The sequence below is a fragment of the Staurois parvus genome, unplaced genomic scaffold (assembly GCF_062004578.1).
Source record: "Staurois parvus isolate SC_StPar_1 unplaced genomic scaffold, SC_StPar_1.0 ptg000019l, whole genome shotgun sequence".
Lineage (NCBI taxonomy): Eukaryota > Metazoa > Chordata > Amphibia > Anura > Ranidae > Staurois > Staurois parvus.
The window spans coordinates 18485122-18504915 of NW_028317815.1; the positions used below are offsets into that span (position 1 = coordinate 18485122).

Consider the following 19794-nt stretch of genomic DNA (forward strand, 5'->3'; position numbering starts at 1 on the left):
ATTTCTGCCACTAGGGGCCACTTCAGGGGAAAGGCTCCAGTTTAGTTTGCCTACAGTTGGGCAAACTGCACCTTCTACAGTTGGGTGATTTTTGGGATGCAGTATATGATAGTCTGTCTTCTCGGGCCTTAATTGACAGGTAAGAGGGTGAATTTGTATAACAAATTAGTTGATCTTTATAACCTTTAAATGATTCCGATCACAGTGATATTAAAATCCGTATTTTTTTGGTAAACAACAAACATGTCATACTTACTGTGTGCAGTGGTTTTGTACAGAGCAGTCCCAATCCTCCTCGCTCCCAAGCCACTGCTCATTTACACACAGAGTACGTCTTAGCCCTGCCACCTGCTCTCTTATCGGCTCACTGGCTGTAATTGAAAGTAGGAGGAGCCAATGGCTCCTGCTGCTGTCTCAGCCAGTAAGGAGGAAGAGTTCCCAGACAGCTACTGCTCTCATGCACATGGCTGGATCGAGATGAGGCCCAGGTAAAAATTAGGGGGGCTGCTGCAGATTTTTTCTTTTCTACCTTCATGGATATGATGCATGAAGGTAAAAAATCTTGAGTCTTTACACCCAATTTAATGTTCCCCACTAGTCTGGTCAGTAAATTTTTTTTTTCTTTTCCTCCTCTAAGAAAATGGTGAGACCCACATCTAGAGTTTGGAAACATTTTCACAGTGCAATTTTTGCTGAGAACAAAACTGCAAATTGTAAATATTGTGAAAATACTCTTTTCAAAATAATACAAGGAAAACAAAAACACATCCTTGCATGTCAGAGGTGCCCTAAAGACATTAAAACATACTTTATGGAATTAAATGAGGACCATAATTCAAAGTGCAAGTAAACTCTTACCTCCAAAGTTTTAATTCCAGAAACACTCTTTCTGCTGCTTCTGGGTCATCGCAGTGTTCCTTCACCAGCAGCATCTTCAAGGAAAGAAGTGTTGCAAACCACTACCTCACAAAACACACAATGCTTCTGGATGAGCATCAGCTGAGCTGGGGGGGATTCTGTTTTTCTTTTTCTGTGTTGTACATAGTGTCCTACTGTATGTGGCACTATAACCGAGAGGTTAACACTACCCATTTTCACTTTGTCCTTTATTGCATTAATGAGTAAAGAAATGGAGCCACCATACCAAAAAACAATGGTAAGCTGCAATGTATTACATTTTTGTTATTGGATTCAGATATGCTTTCAAATATGTCCCAATAAATGTGTGAGGTAATTGTAGCTGCATTTGTGCACTTATAACAACACAGTTGCATATATGATACTTTTTATTTGCCCTAACAGTTACAGAACTAATGACACTGAGTTTTGCTTTTTACCACTCTTGTTTATTTAAAAAACAAAATGCGTAGTAACAGTTCTAAAAATCAGAACAGAAACAGATTAACACATATTTATAATGGCTTTACATGATAATAAATCCTTGGATAGCACATGTAATTATTGTGCAACAGTTGAAGAGGTTATCCGTAGGTTTATTAAATGCAAGATTAAAAAAAACAAAACAAACATACAGTAGCCAGCTGCATGTCACAGTAAATGCATAGTATACAGGCAGGTTATAATCTCAAACACAACATGCACTAAATTTGGGCATGTAGGCTTCTTTGACTTTGTCTGTTCATATGTGAACTGCCTGTACAATAACAGTCAACGGCTTCCTTGTCTGATATGTAGCGGAGTTGCACTGGTTCTTACCTGGACATCATGAGGCACACTTTGAACAGATGCAGGAAAATCCAGAGTACACATATGAACTGAAAATGAAAGCATATTTGAAACACTTGTTTGAAGCTCATGCAGCGATTCTAAGCACTCCTTTCCTCAGAAGCATTGCTACGTGCTTTGTTACAGGATAAGTTAATGAGTGAAAGTAAACACAAACATTGTGGAAAAAGTGAATGCTTTTTGGATTTTGATAAACAATCAAAAATGATCCGACTGTATATCACATAACAAAATCTTATGGAAAGTATTTGGCCTGTGTCATAACTCAAAGATCAGTTTTGCCATCTCAAATGAATTATTTCCACAAATATATCTACATATATGTACAACTAGGCATTTTAATAATTTAGGCTGATTAGATGGCCTATAACATTTCCGTGTAATGATACAAAAAGGTGCCCAGTAATAGAAAGTTTAGTGTATGAATCATACGCCTCCAAAGTGGGAATATCTAATATCACACAAATTATTTTAATTACTAAATAAATCATCAGCTAGTTGATAAATACACCTGTCATCAAATTTCACTTTAGCGTCAGGCAGAGGCAAAATACCCCTCCACTATGCTTTTTCTTAAACCACAATACTATACAAAAAGGAGAGGGGACTAGCAGAAAGAAGGCAGACTGATCAGTTAGGCAGTAAAAAAAACCCCCTAACCTTCAGCCTAAATCATATTAATTCTGATTTAACCTTGTGCCATATTACTAGGTAGAACATGATGATTACGCAGATTCAAATTTGTTTGCCAATAGTAGAGTTGCAGCTCACTGGAAAAAAGTAACTATTTCAAATCAATCTATAAACAGAAATGTAAAACCTCCATGTTAAAATGTTTTATACCTTTTTTTCTTTTCCCTTTGTGGGGTAAAAAAAAAAAAAAAAAGTATTTCATAAAATAATATAGCATAAAATGCTGCTGATATACAATGGGAGAGGTCACAGAATATGCCTATCGCAGCCACACTGTGTTAAGCTGAGTCTGATTCTTGATGCTGGTGTCCATTTTCAGTACTTCTCTGATGGCCATTGTAGCATATGTGGAGGGAGGCAAGGAGAATTCCATCTTGAGTGACCTGTATTTTCCTTCTGTTGAGTAAAAGTACAGTATGTTGCAAACCATGAAAAAAAAAATGTGTAAAGCAATTAGGTATATCTGCAGCATTATTTTTCTCTTCTGCACACATTATACCATATAGTCCATATGATATTTAAAATTATCCTGTAGCTCTTTTCCTGAATAATTTTTCTTAAGTTTGCAACACCATTCTAACTGATAAAACCATATAACCAGCCTAACATGTTTCTCCACATTTGCAGATTCTTCAGGAGTACAACATGTATCAGAAAATTGTTCATTGCTTTGATTCATACGCAAATCACAAACGAAATCAATATAAAGAGGAATTTTGACTTGCTTGTAAATTCCATGTCTTAGAGTAGAATATGGAACACAGGCAGAGTATTCATAGACCCCATAGACACTAGCAAAGCTTTTGAGAAAACCCCAACCCCACCCCCCCTCCCTTAGTACCTTGACCCGCTCTAAGTCCCCAGTTTTGTAGCAAGCAATGCAGAGTAACCAAGAAACATATGGGAGGGTATCCTGTGTCTTATACTATACTGCAAGATATGGAATTTACAGGCAAATCAAAATTCTAATTATACAGAACACAGGCCAAGTATTCATAGAACCTGGGGCATCCCTAATCAATGAATTAAAAGGGTGGGTGACAACTAGGCAAACTGCGCCAACAGGCTCCAAAAACAATGGTCAACAGTGCTGCTGTAAGAACCTTGCAGGCGAAAGCTGCAATGCTGTGAAAAATGATTTGCCCCCTTCAAATGTTTGCAGTTTTTAACTGATTTAATTTATTAAAAAGGGAAAAAAGTGGACCAAACCTGCCTGGCCCTATGTGAAAAAGTAATTACCCCCTAAACCCCCTGCTGCATATCCCAAGTGAGCTTGAGGTTACAAACGGATGACATTCTCCTTCAAGATTTTCTGGTAGAGCGCAGTATTCATGGTTCCAATCAAATATGGCAAGTCACCCAGGTCCTAAAGCTGCAAAGCAGCCCCGGACCATCACACTACCACGTTTGATTGCTGGTATGGTGTTCTTTTCATGAAATGCTGTATTAGATTTACACCACATGTAACAGGACCCACACTTTCCAAAAGTTCACCTTTTGTCTCATCGGTTCACAGAATATTTGCCCAAAAGTCTTGGGGATAATCAAGATATTTTTTGGCAAATGAGAAATGAGCCTTTGTATTCTTTTTGGTCAGTAGTGGCTTTCACCTTGGAAAAACTCTCCCATGGATGCCATTTTTGCCCAGTATTTTTCTTATTGTTGAATCATGAACACTGACCTTAACTAAGGCAAGCAAGGCCTGCAGATCTTTAAATGCTGTTCTGGGTACTTTTATGACCTCCTGGATGAGTCGACCTTGTGCTCTTGGAGTAATCTTGGTAGGCTGACCATTCCTGGGAAGGTTCACCGCTGTTCCAAGTTTTTGGTTTGCTGGAGTCCCAAAGCCTTGCAAATGGCTTTGTAACCCATTCCAGGCCGATACACGTCTATTACTTTGTTTCTCATCTGTAGAATCATCTTGAATTTCTTTGGATCGTGGCACGATATGTTGCTTTTTGAGATGTTTTAGCGTGCTTTACTTTGTCAGACAGCTTTTATTTAAAGGATTTCTTTATTCAACAAGTTTGGCAGTAATCAGGCCTAGGTATGGCAAGTGAAATTTAACTCCACTTTCCAAAAAATTTGGGTAATCACAATTATTTTCACATAATGCCAGGCAGGTTTGGACAGCTTTTTTCACTTAATTAAATCATCATTTAAAACTGCATTTTGTATTTACTCAGGTTATCCTTGTGTAATATTACATTTGTTTGATGATGTGAATCATTGAAGTGTGACAACTAAGTAAAAAAAATCAGGAAGGGGACAAATACTTTTTCAAAGCACTGTACATCCACAGAAGATTGGATGTCCATCTGGAAATATTTTCGAAAAAAAGGTATGAATAAAGGACCAGGTGGTGGGCCTTACAAAGCTGGGCTACATAGGCTTGTGTTGGAATGTCCAGGAAACATCCACCATCCTGGAAGAGTAAAAGAGCAGAAGGAGTTTTGTCCTTCAGAAGCTCTAGCGATGAGTTTGCTTATCCATTAGGCAATTGTGTACTTGGAAGCAGGATGTCCCTTGTGAGGTCCTGTGAATAGGACAAATAGGGAGTAAATCTTCTTGATAGAAGCTGTTGCTTTGAGATAAGCATCTTAATTGCTCCGACAACAACCAGGCAATGAAGAGCACTTTCCTTTAGGTGCTTTGTAGCAGAGCACATAGTTGGAAGGACTAGGTCTCCATTGAGGTGGAAGATATACTACTTTAGGAAGAAAAGTTGACTTTGGATGTTAGACTCTCTTCTTTGTGCAGAATGAGGAATGGCCCCTTACAAGAAAGCCGCCAGCTCAATGACACATCTGGACAATGTGACAGGAAACAAAAAGGTTACTTTGTAGGAGAGGCAATCTAAGGTGATATTACTTGATGGATTCAAAAGGTGGTTTCTGCATGGTAGAGAGAACCAAGCTGAGGTCCCTTGGAAGCACCGGGTGCTGTAAAAGGGGCCTGATCTGCGATACACCTTAAAAAAAAAAAAAATAAAAAAAAAATGTTGATATAGGAGAGCGAGGCTTGAGGTTTTTGAAAAGAATGGACAAGGCTGAAAACTTTTCTTTCAGTTTAAGGCCAAGTCCTGATTGTAGGAAGGTCAACATATGAGGCACAGAGTAGTTTCTCAGATTGAAACGCCTGTGTTTACACCAGGCAAAGGATTTCCAGATAAGGTATCTTTCTGGAGGTGGCTTTTCTTGATTTTAGCATGGTAGTTAGACTCAAGAACCCTCTTTTGCTTTAGGACCTGAACTTCAACAGTCATGCCAATAAAGCTAGTGACTGAGAAGCAGGATGGAATAGAGGGGCCCTAAGACAGCAGGTCTGGTGTGTTGGGGAGAGGCTAGAGAGCATTTCCTAGTAGTCGGAGAACCAGGTTCTTTTGGGCCATTTTGGTGCAATGAAAATCACAGGTTTCTTCTCTTGCTGTTTTGTGGAACAGACAAAGTAGAATTCGCACTGGAGGAAAGGCCAGGTAGCCTGAAATGAGATTATCAAGGCATCCAATGTCAGTGCTACAAAATCCTGGCCACGAACAGAGGTAGTTTGTTGTCAAGGACAATCATATCCACATCCAGGGTCCCCATCTCTGACATATACTATATTGACAAAAGTTTTGGGACACCCCTCCGATTCAGATGTTCCAATCACCTTCATGGCCACAGGTGTATAAAATCAATCACCTAGGCATGCAGACTACTTCTACAAACATTTGTGATAGAATGGGTCGCTCTCAGGAGCTCAGTGAATTCAAGTGTGGTACCGTGATAAGTTGCCAACTGTGAAATAAATCCATCCATGAAACTTCCTTGCTACTAATACCCCACGGTCAACTGTTAGTGGTATTATAACAAAGTGAAATACAACTGGGAACAACAGAAACTCAGTCACGAAGTGGTAGGCCACATAAAATCAGCTCATGTTGAAGTGCACAAAAGTTACCAACTGTCTGCAGAGTCAATAGCTAAAGAAAAGAAGCAACTGGAAACAACAGCAACTACCAGAAAGTGGTAGGCCACGTGAAATGACAGAGCAGGGTCAGCGCATGCTGAAGTGCACAGTGCGCAAAGTCACCAACTGTTTGCAGAGTCAATAGCTAAAGACCTCCAAACTTTGTGTGGCCTTCAGATTAGCACAACAGTGCGTAGAAAGCTTCCTGGAATGGGTTTCCATGGCCGAGCAGCTACATCCAAGCCTTACATCACCAAGTGCAATGCAAAGCGTCGGATGCCGTGGTGTAGAGCACGCTGCCACTGGACTCTAGAGCAGTGGAGATGTGTTCTCTGGAGTGACAAATAACGCTTCTCTGTCTGGCAATCCGATGGACGTGTCCGAGTTTGATGATTGCCAGGAGAACAGCACTTGCCTGATCGCATTGTGCCACGTGTAAAGTTTGGTGGAGGGGGGATTGTTTTTCAGGGGTTGGGCTTGGTCCCTTAGTTCCAGTGAAGGAAACTCTTAAGGCGTCAGCATACCAAGACATTTTGGACAATTTCATGCTCCCAACTTTGTGGGAAGAGCTTGGGGATGGCCCCTTCCTGTTCCAACATGACTGCACGCCAGTGCACAAAGCAAGGTCCATAAAGACATGATGAGCGAGTTTGGGGTGGAGGAACTTGACTGGCCTGCACAGAGTCCTGACCTCAACCTGATAGAACACCTTTGGGATGAAGTAGAGCGGACACTGAGCCAGGGCTTCTTGCCCAACAACAGTGCCTGAACTCACAAATGCACTTCTGGAAGAATGGTCAAACATTCCCATATACACACTCCTAAACCTTGTGGACAGGAAAAGTTGAAGGGGTTATAGCTGCAAAGGGTGGGCCAATTCAATATTGAACCCTACAGCCTAAGACTGGGATGCCATTAAAGTTCATGTGTGTGTAAAGGCAGGAATCCCAATACTTTTGGCAATATAGTGTATAAGACTGAAGATAGAGGTGAAATACTGATTCCCTTTGGTCCAGGTGATAGCAGCTGTTGTAATACGCCTTCCAGTTGTCCACTCCTGGGATGTGGACGCAGGGATCACTGGACAGGGAGTCTTTGTCAATGAGATGATCTGGCTTGCGTCTATCAAGGTGGCATAACTCTGGGTGCCACCTTAGCAGATGATGTAGGCCACATCCATGGAATTTTTCTGATTACACCCTAATTTGGTGTCCTTGCAAAAGGTGGGGTGGGTGCGGTCCAGTGTTGCAAAGCTGTCCTTTTTGGCTTTGAGCTCCAGGATCTTGATGGGGAACCTGACATCCATCAATGACCATGTTCCTGGGTCATAAAGGGCTCACACACGCCCACCTAGCCTGAAAGACTAGCATACGTTATCACTTTCCCCAGTCCAACGTTAAAGTTTTCTCCTGGGGTAAGAAGGTTTTCTGAAGAGTGGAATCTAGCTCATAGCCCAAGTACACCATCCTTTCGGCAGGGACCAAATTCGACTTGGCTAAGGTTAGCAGCCAACCTAAACTCTCCAGGTGTCTCATCACTAAGGCTACATCCTCTGTCAGCTGTTTCTCCGAATCTGCAAACAGGAGATAGTCTAGGTATACCACCAGTAAAGAGACACCAGGGCCTCAGCCAAGATTTTTGTGAAAATCCTGGGCAAAGAGGAAAGCCCAAAGGGCAAGGCTCAGAACTGCAGGTGAAGTACTCCCCTGGGGCCAACTTGAGGAATCTCTGAAAGGACTCTGTAATTGGGATGTGTAAGTAGGCGTCCCTTAGGTCTATTGAAGCCAAAAAGAAGTTGGGGGGGAAGAGACCTGACTGATAATATGGAATCCATCCAGAACCTCTTGTATTTTATGGACTCGCTCAAGGGTCTGAGGTTCAGAATCAGCCTGTACTTCTCTGAGGGCTTCCCGACTACAAAGACATGGGAATAAAAGCCCTCGCGATCTCTGTGGAGGGAACTCTGACAACAACCCTCTGCTCCTCCAATTCCTGCAAGGAAGAGAGCAATGCTGACACTTTCTCTGTACATTTTTTGAGTTCCGTCACAAACAGCCTCTGCGGTGGCGGTTTCTGAAATTCTAGGTAGTTTCCCCTTCCTAGCTATGCCCAAGATAAAGGGGCTGGAAGACACCGCTTCCCACTGTGGGAGGAAGACCCCCAATCTTCCTCCCACCGGGGGAACTCTGTCATTGAAACTTTTGGGGCTACTCAAGGAGGACAGAAAATCACTCCTCTCCTGCCTCTTCCCTTCTGCCCCCAGCCTATTGGCCTGTACCTGCTTTTGGGAGCAAAATTTCTTCCTACCCTGCACCTGGGGCTTTTTCTTGTTAGCTGTGCGGTCAAACAACGTTTATAGACCAGGCCCAAAAAGTAGATCCCCTGTGAATGGGATGCCACAAAGTTTAACTTTGGTTTGCCAGGTTTTAAGCCACAGGGCTCTGCAGGCTGAGTTAGTCAGGGCCGCTGACCTTGCCGTCATCCTCACTAACTCTGTGGCGGCATCTGCAATATAACCAACCCCCCGTAATAAGGTCCGGAAAGAGGTTAGTATCTTATCTTTCGGGGAACCTGCAACAATATGGGCCTGGAGTTGTGTGAGCCAGTATTCCATGTTCCGAGCTACCACTGTAGTGGCCATGGCAGGCTTTAGGTTGGATAGTGTGGAGTCCCAGGACTTCTTAAGAAGGGAATCTGCCCTTCTGTCCATGGTGTCAGACAAAATCCCCATTTCTTCAAAAGCCAGGTCTGTCTTTCTGGCTACCCAGGAGAACACCACATCAAGCTTGGGGCTCTTATTCCACACTGCGGATGAATCTTCGTCATAAGGGAACCTGTGTGAGAGATTTAGCAAAGAACTGCTTTTTCTCTAGGTCCTGCCACTCTTTTTTTTTTTTTTTTAATGGATTCTACTAGAATCTCGTGGACTGGGAAGACTCTACGCTTTTGTTCCCCCATACCCGGATACATATGATCATGCAATGTGAGGGGCTTCCTGTCCTGCTTAATCTCAAAGGTGATACAAATGGCTCCCAGTAAGTCATCGACCTCCTCCAGAGATAATTTATACCTAGAGGTGCCTCTAGACTTGCTAGAGGGAACCTCCCCTTCGGAGTCTGCCTGGGAATCTGAATCCAGGGACGGAGCCTCCTCTTCCAACTAAGCCCTTGGACCCCCTGCTTCCCTACTGGTGGCTGGGGAAACCTGAAGGGCCGCTGCCTCAGTCTGTTGGGGGAAGGGGGGGGGGGGAGATAGAGGGAGCTCTGTGTCTGGGGCAGAGATAAGTTCTCTACAAGGGACCTAAAAGGAATCAAAAGTGGCCTTCAGCTTGCTAAATGACTTAACCAGTCACCTTTGACTGTCTCCTTGCATGAGGGGCACTTCATTTTAGTCCCACGGTGTGACTTGGGCTTCTCTCTGTTTTTTTACCTAAAGACCGAACACACAGAAAGAGGCCACCTATTGTACCAAAGCCAATCCCCCCCCCCCCCGCGCACTTTCCATGCAGCACCTTGCAGGGCGTGGGAATCTCCTAAGCTGAGAACCCCCCCACCACCTGCCCTGTCACCCCGACCAACAGGAGGACCGAGGACACCCCCTGGAGCTAGGGGTCAAACAGGAAGGGGAAGAGGCTACTCCGAGCCACCTACCTGAGACTGGCTGGTGCTGGCGTCACCAGGTCCCGGTGCTTCTGCTCCAGACATGGCCCATAATAGTGGCCCCTGCAGGATGCAGCTCCCCGCACAGCCTTCTCCAGTCCGCACTTCACAGGACGCGGCTGGAAGCCGGAAGCTGCACCCTGGGAGGAAGTCCTGCCCCTCAACTGAAAGTGACGTCCCTCGTCAACCAGTCAAGAAAAAAGATCCACTGGCGGCATCAGGCATGGAGCGGCGGTACCTCTCCTCTGGGTCCCCCTGGATGGACGAAATGCGAACGCATAGCAACCTTTTCTCCTCCCCCTCTGCACCCAGATGATGAACGGGTCCCTACCTCCCCACCTTTGGGGGGGGGAGGGAGGGGGAACAGCACTCGGACTGCACCTGGTCCTTGCACCCCACCAACCCCCCCTCATCTTCCAGGCTCAACGCAGCCCCCTGGCCACCCTGGAAGGGCTTTCAGGAATTTGTCTCCCCACCGAAGGAAACACCATTATGGAGGTCCGGGTGAGGAGGCTGCACTGGGTGGAGGTATGGTTTCCTCAGGTGAGGAGGAGCTGAGGTCTCTCAAGGGTGCGGTCCTGAAAAATGGGGAGGGGAAAAAATAGCATGATTTATACTATATAAAATGTGCAGGCTTATTTATTAAGGTAGCAAAAATGATGATCAGTTTCCACAAATAAGACTATGAGCTTTAAATGTTGATGAATGCGGTTTTGTTACTGCACTACAAACACTGTACTTTGACTAACTTAAAGCAGTAGTAAACACAGCATGGACACTTGTACCTACAGGTAAGCTTACAATAATGTCATAATGTACATACTAGCACATTATACCATTACCTTGCAGAGTTTCTAACAACTAAGTCATTCATACATGTGCATTTTGAACTAGCAGAAGTTACATTCAACAACAGATTCTAAAACATGAAAATTCTTTAAATTTTCCTTTGGATGAAAATTGAGTAACAGAAAAATCAGTATTTTTTAGTAAATTAAAAAATAGTTTTCTAATGCTATAATAACTCCTGGTGCAGCACATATATATGGTCAGTAAAACATGCTGACTATAGTGATATAGTGACGCTGCTCCATTATTCAAGCAGCAGGCTTAGGGCTGCTCATAAACAGACTGCGATTGCTGTTCTCTGGCAGGGGTGCCTAGATCAAAAAACTAACTGAACCGAAATACAATTTCTTTGTACTGTATTATGTTGCTTAGCTGAAGCTAGACTTTCAGGCACAAGCACAAACTTGATTACCTTTGTTAAATACAGGTAATGGCTTTCCTTCCAGCTTTTCCAGATCAGTTCCAACTAGTGGAATTTTGGGGTCATCATATGCAACAATTTCCCTATAAATATTGCAGAAAAAATATGAGGTTACTACAACACAAATAACTGCAACAAAAAAAAGTGCCCCTACAACATCATCCTAACAAGCTTACATAATTAAGAAATACACTGCTTACCAACTGACATCTTGAGGGTGTATCAGAATTTTTCTGTAAGCTCCAGCTAGAGAGTAATCTTTTATTCTATGCCTCATGTTCTTAATGTCAAGTTGATCAGCGGCAAGCATTTCTTCGTAAGCGGGAGCAACTTAAAAGGGGGAAAAAAAATGTTTAAATTTACAAAACAGTAACCGTTAAAGAATAACTAAAGGCAAATCTTCATTTTAGTTTGGAGATGGTTTATAATACTTCAGGTTTTTATTGCTGTTTGTGCTCCTGTTTCGAAGATTCACCTTCTCTATTTGTCCTGTTTACCGTTATCATGGAAAGTGAAAGTTAAAAAAATGTGATTTGTTAAACAGGGTCAATTAATTTTTTTCCCAAGCTAGCTGGTAAGTGTGATGGGAAATTTTCTGTTCGCATTAAGGTGCAAGTGGCATGTGAACCCCTTGGAATGAACACTTTTTCTGCAATAATTTGCCATAAAATATGATCTTATTCTCAAACAATGTGCTTGAGCTGATAACACACAAAATTCTAATTTATCCTGCATTTATTGAACACATCCATTAAACATTCACAGTGCTGAAGGAAAAAGGAAGTGAACCATTGGAGTTTAATTGATACTAAAGGCTCCTTGTTTAATAAAACAAGCATCATACTCACCTGCTGCTCTGTGCAGTGGTTTTGAACAGAGCAGCCCTGATCCTCTTTTTCAGCGCTCCTGTCTGCCCCTTGACCAGTGTCCCTATAGCAAGCTGCTTGCTGTGAGGGCACTAGTGCTAGCTTGCTCCCGAATCCCACTCTCTGCATTCATAAGACACAAAGCAGTGGCTCGGTCTTGCACATTTTCTTTTTCTGAAGCCAGTCTGGTGGATTTACTTCGATGCTTAGTGTCATTGTCCTGCTTACATACTTCACTGTTGGGATGATGATTTGATTTTGGTAAGCTTTGCCCTTTTTGTGCCATACATATTGCTGAGTATTCTTCCCAAACAATTCAACTTTTGTTTCATCAGACCACAATACATTTTCCCAGCAGCGTTGTGGTATGCCCAAGTGCTCATTTAGTGGTTACTCGAAGGTTCTTTGTTGTGCCTTGGAAGTTCTCTTGGCTGGGCACCCATTTCTAGATAGAGTAGCCAAAGAACTAAACTGTATCTATTTATAAACAATTTGTTGGTCGACTGATGGATGCTTAAACTCTTTACTTTGCATCGCTTTCCAGCATTATGCAGATCAACTATTCTTGATATTATGTCTTCAGAAAGCTCCTTTTTGTGAGGATGGTTCACAACAGTAATCAACGTTTTTGAGTGTCTTATCAATCAAAGCAGCTCTAAAGCACATCTCTAAACTCATTTCATAATTGGACTCCAGTTGTGTACACTGCTGACTTCAATTAGCTTTCATTAGCCTAAGGAACATGTGTCAAACACAAGAACTACGTGCCGAATCGGGCCGGCCAGGTCATCTCATGTGGCTCTAACACCTCTTCTGCAGCTGCGGCACCCCTCTCATCTCAGCAGTTGGCAGTAGAGAGGACGACAGAACTCCTCCTACAGATCCTGTACCTCTGTACCACTCTGTGGAGCTGCAGCATTGACTTCTGATTGGGGGGGGCTCTTGACATCTGATGTAAGAAGGGGTGTGATGCTCTGGACATCTAGTCTTACAGATACAACCAGTCCTTTGAGGTCAGTCATAATGCTGTTATGGCCTGCAATGAAATGGAGTCTGACAACCCTGATGGGTTCACTTACTTTTTCCTCCAGCAGTATTAATGTTTAACCCCTTCGCTGCCAGGTCCATACGCCATACGGACCTGACAGTGGGGTTTTTTATACATATTCCAGTGGCTGCAGCCATTGGGACTGTATATAAAACTGACAAGCAGACTCCTGCCTGTAAGGTGGAAGCAGTCAGGCGGCTCTGCTGCCATGGATTCCTTCCACAGCCTCTGATGATGCTGGCGCCGCCCCACAGGCACGCTCCCGCCATGTAACCAGGCTTCACTTGCCCATATGCAGGCCGGGGGAGAGCCGTGGCAGCAGGAGGGGAGAGAGGAGAGCGGACAAGCATTCACTCCCCTCACCTTCTTTGGGTGACCTGGAAGGTGACGTCAATTTCCGGGTCACAGCTGTCACTTTTTAGGACCTGCATGTGTAAATAAAGAGAACCTGTCACCCAAAAATCATCACATAGGGAACTTTGGTGAAAACGTCAACTGCGATACATATTACATGTTGCCGCACATGCCGGAGTGAAACCAATTAATTCTAGCACCAGACATCCTCCATAACTGATGACCTATGGGGGGTTTTGAAGCGTAGTCCATAGAAAATATAGGGTACTGAAATTTGTCGCCGTTTCATAGGCACACACAAATTTAGTGTTACTAAACCCAGGACCCTGCATTCACTATACCTGGTCTCTCAGTATACAGAACATGGAAATGCAATTATTCTAGCAAATATAAAATTGCTAAATACCTTTTCTTTTTAGCAGTTAAAGCAGTCTTGTGAGTTCTATCAGTGTCCAGCAGAGCACATCTTAAAGCTTGTATGAGGAGTTTTCTTTCTGCTCTAGGAGGATGCAAAACCCCTGACCTCTGTCTGAACTTTGCTGATTAGCCCTTTGCTGATCACACGCACTCTCCCATGAAAAAAAAACAAAAAAAAAACAAAAACCCTAACAATACATACCAAACGGAGCAAGTGCAGTGTCTCCACATGATATGTTTTATCAGGAGATAAGAGGGAGACACTATAAGAAGGGGAGGATCAGAAGTCAGGATCAAACAGCATTTTTACACAATGCAGAGGATTAACCCCTTATGGTCCACAGTGAGTATAACAAGCATGCTTTACTGCATATGCAGACTGATTTTACTGTTGTGGGTTTAGTTACCTTTTAAGGTTTGACATGTTGGGTATCTATTTACTCTGCACAACCTCATCTTTTATATTGTACCAAAAATGTGGGTAATTTATTGCGCTTGTTTGCCCTAAAATTCACTTTAGTGCAATTTTTACTAATATTTTGCTTTTCCTAGAGCTTTGCAATAATATGTGACATAAAAAAAAAAAAACTACCACTATTTTATTCTCTAGGTTGTCTGCTTTCAGAAAATATATTTGTGTAATCTTCAGGCCTAAAATTATTTTTTAAACGTGTGCAAAAAAATGCAAAAATGGCTTTGCCAGCAAAAGGGTTAATGGGTGTGTTCAATAAAGACATGAGAAATTAGAATGGTCTCTTATCAGCTTAAGCACATTGTGTTTGTCTATTGTGACTTACATGAGGATCAGATCACACTTCATGGCAAAATTACTGCAGAAAACCAGTTAATGCCAAGGAGTTTTTCTTGCATACTTTTTTTTGCAACTGTAAACTGGGGTGGTTGCCATCTTTTTTGTGTAGTTTGTTCACTGGATATGGCGTGGGGACACATTGGATGCCTTCAGCTACCATTGTGCTCTTGCTGGGCGTCTAATGTGTTTTTAATCGGCCTTTAAGGAGGAGTGGGCGACCTTCAGGAGTATCTGCCCCTAATTTATCCACTGCTATATATGCACCAACTTGGAGATTCTCAAATATAAAGTTGGGACTGCAGCATACATAGGAGCCTTGGTGAGGCACTGCGACAGTACACTGCACAATGTGTGCAACTGAACCCTCAGTTTTTAATATGAACTGTTGCACAGGGTAAATTTTATTTTTTTTTTGCAGGCTAGTTGGTAAGTGTGCTGGGAAAATGTCTTTTTGTTTGCGACGGTAAAAGAAAAATCACAAATTTTGGGTTGTTTCCAGTATGGTAATAGTGGGGAAATCTTCCAATATGGAACACTCTGATGACAACCAGGGACTTTGGAGAGGTTTGAATGACCAAGTTCCTTGAACCAGTAGGGTGCCCAGGACTCCACCCCAACCCAAAAGAATCCTCCAAAACAAGTTAAGGTTTTCAGACTTCAAGGCAAGGCTTGGGACAACCTGGCTCTAGGTGCTGGACAAATTGGTGTGTCTACAGACCAAATGACTTATACCCTGCCTGCAGAATTAAGCATTGTAGAGGTCTGGAGTGAAGCTACGCAAATAGGATTGCCTTAAAAGAGGCTACCATCAGACTTAGGACTCTCAAACAAACTTTCTCCTCAGGAAAGCCTGAGCTGTGTTCAGGACTAGACTTAGGTACTCCAAATGATTATGATCCAACAGTGATTAAAGTGGACATTAATGCATTCCATCTGGCTCCTTCCTTGCCACTTCAGCAAACTGCACCTTTTTTGAGGGGGGGCATAAACATTCTCAGCAGAGCTAGGTCAGAGCTTTTGCCTCAATTGCCTAGTAGAGAGGGGGTACATCATTCTCAGCCTCAAGTCTTCTGGAATAACCAAGTCACAAATCCTAGGAGGCTACAGAGCTATGCAGAACACTTTATATCTTCAGTGCAGTGCCATCAGGAAGCCAGCTTCTAGAAACCAAGAGAGATAGCTTTCTGGCTTATGACGGTGCAAAAAAAACAGGAGAAAAAAAAGTTTTTTTTAACAGATAAAAGATTTTAACACTTGCAGTCTGTTAAGCTGAGGAAGATGGGTGCTCTTCTCACCAGCAGCATCTTTGATAATGTTGTCAAGAACTGGTCTGAAAAGATGCATTCACCAAGTCAATGTGTATCAAATGTGTTTTTTACACACACACGGTTTCCGCAATCCAGCATTTTAGCCAAAGTGCCCTACATACTGTATATGAGTTGCCATGAGACACATGCAAGAAATGAGAGATGGGAGGCTTCTAGCAAACCATCACAGCTGAAACATTTGCACGATTGCTATCTGCTCCATGCGTTCTTTAAAAGAGAGCTCAATCTCTGCAGCGGTTAGATTCATACAAGTTAGAAATCCAAAATCCCCACCACTGCTCAGACACAGCCGGCACTATTCTCCTCCTCTGGATCAGCTGGGTATCGAAGCTTCAGGAGCCTGATGCACTCCACTCTGCACACCAGTATTCTTGGCTCCAATGTAGATTTAATCAAGCTGGCAACTTATATGTGACAACTTATAGTCTCCTTCCAAAAAAGCTCAGTAATCCCTCTCTTCTAAAAACACATTCAACAAGCAGTAGCCCCCTTACCTAGAGATCAGCATATTTCTTCCCAGAACAAAACTACATAAGACTGTGAAGGTAGTTGAAAGGGACAGTCTCGATACTTACGTTTGTGCTTTGGGTAGATTACATCAAAGCCTGGCAGTGGCATCACAATGTCATGAATGCTGTAGTTTTCAACGTCATTTTCCGCTAGGACTACTGCAGTGGCTGTGAAAAACAAAACACGATAAATTAGGAGTAAGCCTTACCTATTATTATTAAAAGTTCCATAACAAAAAACAAAAACAAAACACACACACACACTTGAAAAAGTGGGATTTTATGTGAAAGACCAACACAAAGTGGCACATAATTGTGAAATGGAAGGAAAAGGAAAAATTGTTTCAAAACATTTTAGAAATGTCTGAAAAGTGTGGAGTGCATTTGTATTCAGCGCCATTGAGTCAATACTTTGAAGAACCACCTTTCACTGCAATTACAGCTACAAGTCTTTTTGGGTATGTCTCTACGAGGTTTGCACATCTAGAGCAGGGGAGGTGTGAGACTTCCTCCCCATGCTCTTCAAACCCAGATTTGACAACACCAGCTGGTAAATGGCACTGTTTTCAGGAAACAATGCCTGCACCCTGTGGTGCACATGGCCAGCCAAAATTTGTTCAGTCACTGGCAGTGACTATACCTTTCAAGGTAATGGGGCCTGCAGAATACCAAGATATGGCTGCCCAAACCATGATTATGCTGCCACCATGCATTACTGTTGGCACAACACAGACCTGGTTGTAAGCTTTCAACGGTGTTTGCCACACGTAAAAAAAACAAACCATCTGGTGGATTGGAACTGTGTGAAGCTTGAGTCACTGGACCATATTACAGTTTTCCACTGATCAATAATCCATGATTTATGGGTGTTGCACCATTCTCTTCTCTTCTGAGCATCAATATCGGTCACTAGTGGTTTGGCAATTGCAGCTCACCCGTAAATGTTTTGCTTATGGAGTTCTCTCTGCACAGTTTTCGTGAACACGGGCTGGGAAGACAGAGATTGAGCTCTGCAGTCACTTTTGCAGCAGTTTTCTTATTCTAGGGTCAATCCTGCAAAATGCCCTTTGTATCTTTCCGTCGGTTGACCATGTCAACCACACATCAGATGACATTTTCCCGGAAACTGTATATGCTTGTCAAACCCTTGATACTGTACCTCGCGACACCACAGATACATTGACAACTTCAGTCACAGAGGCACCAGTTAAGCAGGCACCAACAATTCGCCCTCTCTGATGGGACTTTGTATTATTAGCACCACAAGCAGTGAATGATGAAAGTGAGGCTTCCCACCTGTTAGCTAGGTGTCTCATCACACACAGCAGAAGCAAAAGTATGAAAGAATGTTACATAACTGGGCAACACAGTGGCTAAATGGTTAGCACTTCCACCTGGCAGTACTAGGGCCGTTGGTTTGAATCCCAGACACAGCACCTCCTGCCTGTAGTTTGCTTGTTCTCCCTGTGCCTGTGTGGGTTTCCTCCGAGTACTCTGGTTTCCTCCAAAGACATGCTGATAGGTGAATTGGCTCCTGTCTAAATTGGCCCTAGTATGTGTATGTATGAATGTGAGTTGGGGACCTTGGATTGTACGCCCCTTGAGGGTTAGGGACTGATGTGAATGTACAATATATATGTAAAGCGCTGCGTAAATTGACGGCGCTGTATAAGTACCTGAAATAAGTAAATAAATAACTTCCGGTTTGAACACAAAACATGTCACACCTGCAAATCATGTAGTGTTCCATAATTTTGCCAAACACACATACTGCCAAAAGTATTGGGACACCCCTCTAAATCATTGGATTCAGGTGTTCCAATCACCTCCATGGCCAAAGGTATATATAAAAAAAAAAAAAAAAAAAAAAAAAAAGCACCTAAGCATGAAAACTGCTTCTACAAACATTTGTGAAAGAATGGGTCTCTCTCAGGACCTCAGTGAATTCAAGCGTGGTGATAGGCTGCCACATGTGCAATAAGTCCATCCGTGAAAATTCCTTGCTACTAAATATTTCACGGTCAACTGTTAGTGGTGTTATAACAAAGTGGAAGCAACTGGGAACAACAGCAACTACCACAAAGTGGTAGGCCACGTGAAATGACAGAGCAGGGTCAGCGCATGCTGAAGCGCACAGTGCGCAAAGTCACCAACTGTTTGCAGAGTCAATAGCTAAAGACCTCCAAACTTCGTGTGGCCTGCAGATTATCACAACAGTGCGTAGACCGCTTCATGAAAAGGGTTTGCATGGCCGAGCAGCTGTTCCAAGCTTTACATCACCAAGTGCAATACAAAGCGTTGATGCAGTGTAAAGCACGCTGCCACTGGACTCTAGAGCAGTGGAGATGTGTTCTCTGGAGTGACAAATCATGCTTCTCTGTCTGGCAATCCGCTGGACGTTTCTGGGTTTGGCGGTTGCCAGGACAACAGTATATTATTATACAGGATTTATATAGCGCCAGCAGTTTGCGCAGCGCTTTACAAAATGAAAGTAGACATTACAGTTACAATACTATTTGGTAAAAGAGGAAACAGATGGACCTGCTCGTTAGAGCTTACAATCTAGGAGGTGTGAGAGTATATATATACATATATATACACACACACACACACACACATATATACATATATACATACATACATGTTTGACCATCCTTCCAGAAGGGCTCTAATTTATCCCAGGTTGAGGTCAGGACTCCGTGCAGGCCAGTCAAGTCCCTCCACCCCAAACTCTCTCATCCATGTTTTTATGAACCTTTTTTTGCTCAGTAATATTGGAACAGGAAGTGGACATGCCCAAACTGTTCCCACAAAGTCAGGAGTATGAAATTGGCCAAAATGTCTTGGTATTCTTTATGCCTTAAGTGTTCCTTTCACTGGAACTGGGGCCAATCCCAACCCCTGAAAAACAACCCCACACCATAATCCCCCCTCCGCCAAACTTTACAATTGGCACAATGCAGTCAGGCAAGTACCGTTGTCCTGGCAACCGCCAAACCCAGACATCGGATTGCCAGACAGAAAAGCGTGATTTGTCACTTCAGAGAACACATATCCACTGCTCTAGAGTCCAGTGGTGGCGTGCTTTACACCACTGCATCCGACGCTTTGCATTGCACTTGGTGATGTAAAGCTTGGATGC

At 43.0% G+C, this 19794-nt stretch overlaps 1 protein-coding gene and 1 long non-coding RNA gene across 3 annotated transcripts in view; one reads left to right on the plus strand and one right to left on the minus strand.

Annotated features, from left to right (window-relative positions):
• Positions 1 to 1324: 1324 nt before the first annotated feature.
• The window catches only part of PUS7 (pseudouridine synthase 7), an 86937-nt gene continuing 68467 nt past the window's right edge, over positions 1325 to 19794 (minus strand). For both annotated transcript variants that reach the window (XM_089685413.1, XM_089685423.1), the window contains 4 exons: positions 16719 to 16820; positions 11520 to 11649; positions 11311 to 11402; positions 1325 to 2835 (listed from right to left, as the gene is read on the minus strand). In XM_089685413.1, the coding sequence (XP_089541539.1) occupies positions 2699 to 2835; positions 11311 to 11402; positions 11520 to 11649; positions 16719 to 16820 (461 nt within the window). In that variant the 3' untranslated portion in view covers positions 1325 to 2698. The remainder of the gene's footprint in view (positions 2836 to 11310; positions 11403 to 11519; positions 11650 to 16718; positions 16821 to 19794) is intronic.
• Positions 14210 to 19794, plus strand: part of LOC149472929 (uncharacterized) — a 34525-nt gene continuing 28940 nt past the window's right edge. The window contains exon 1 of the long non-coding RNA XR_016313960.1: positions 14210 to 14347. This is a non-coding gene — a long non-coding RNA (uncharacterized LOC149472929). The remainder of the gene's footprint in view (positions 14348 to 19794) is intronic.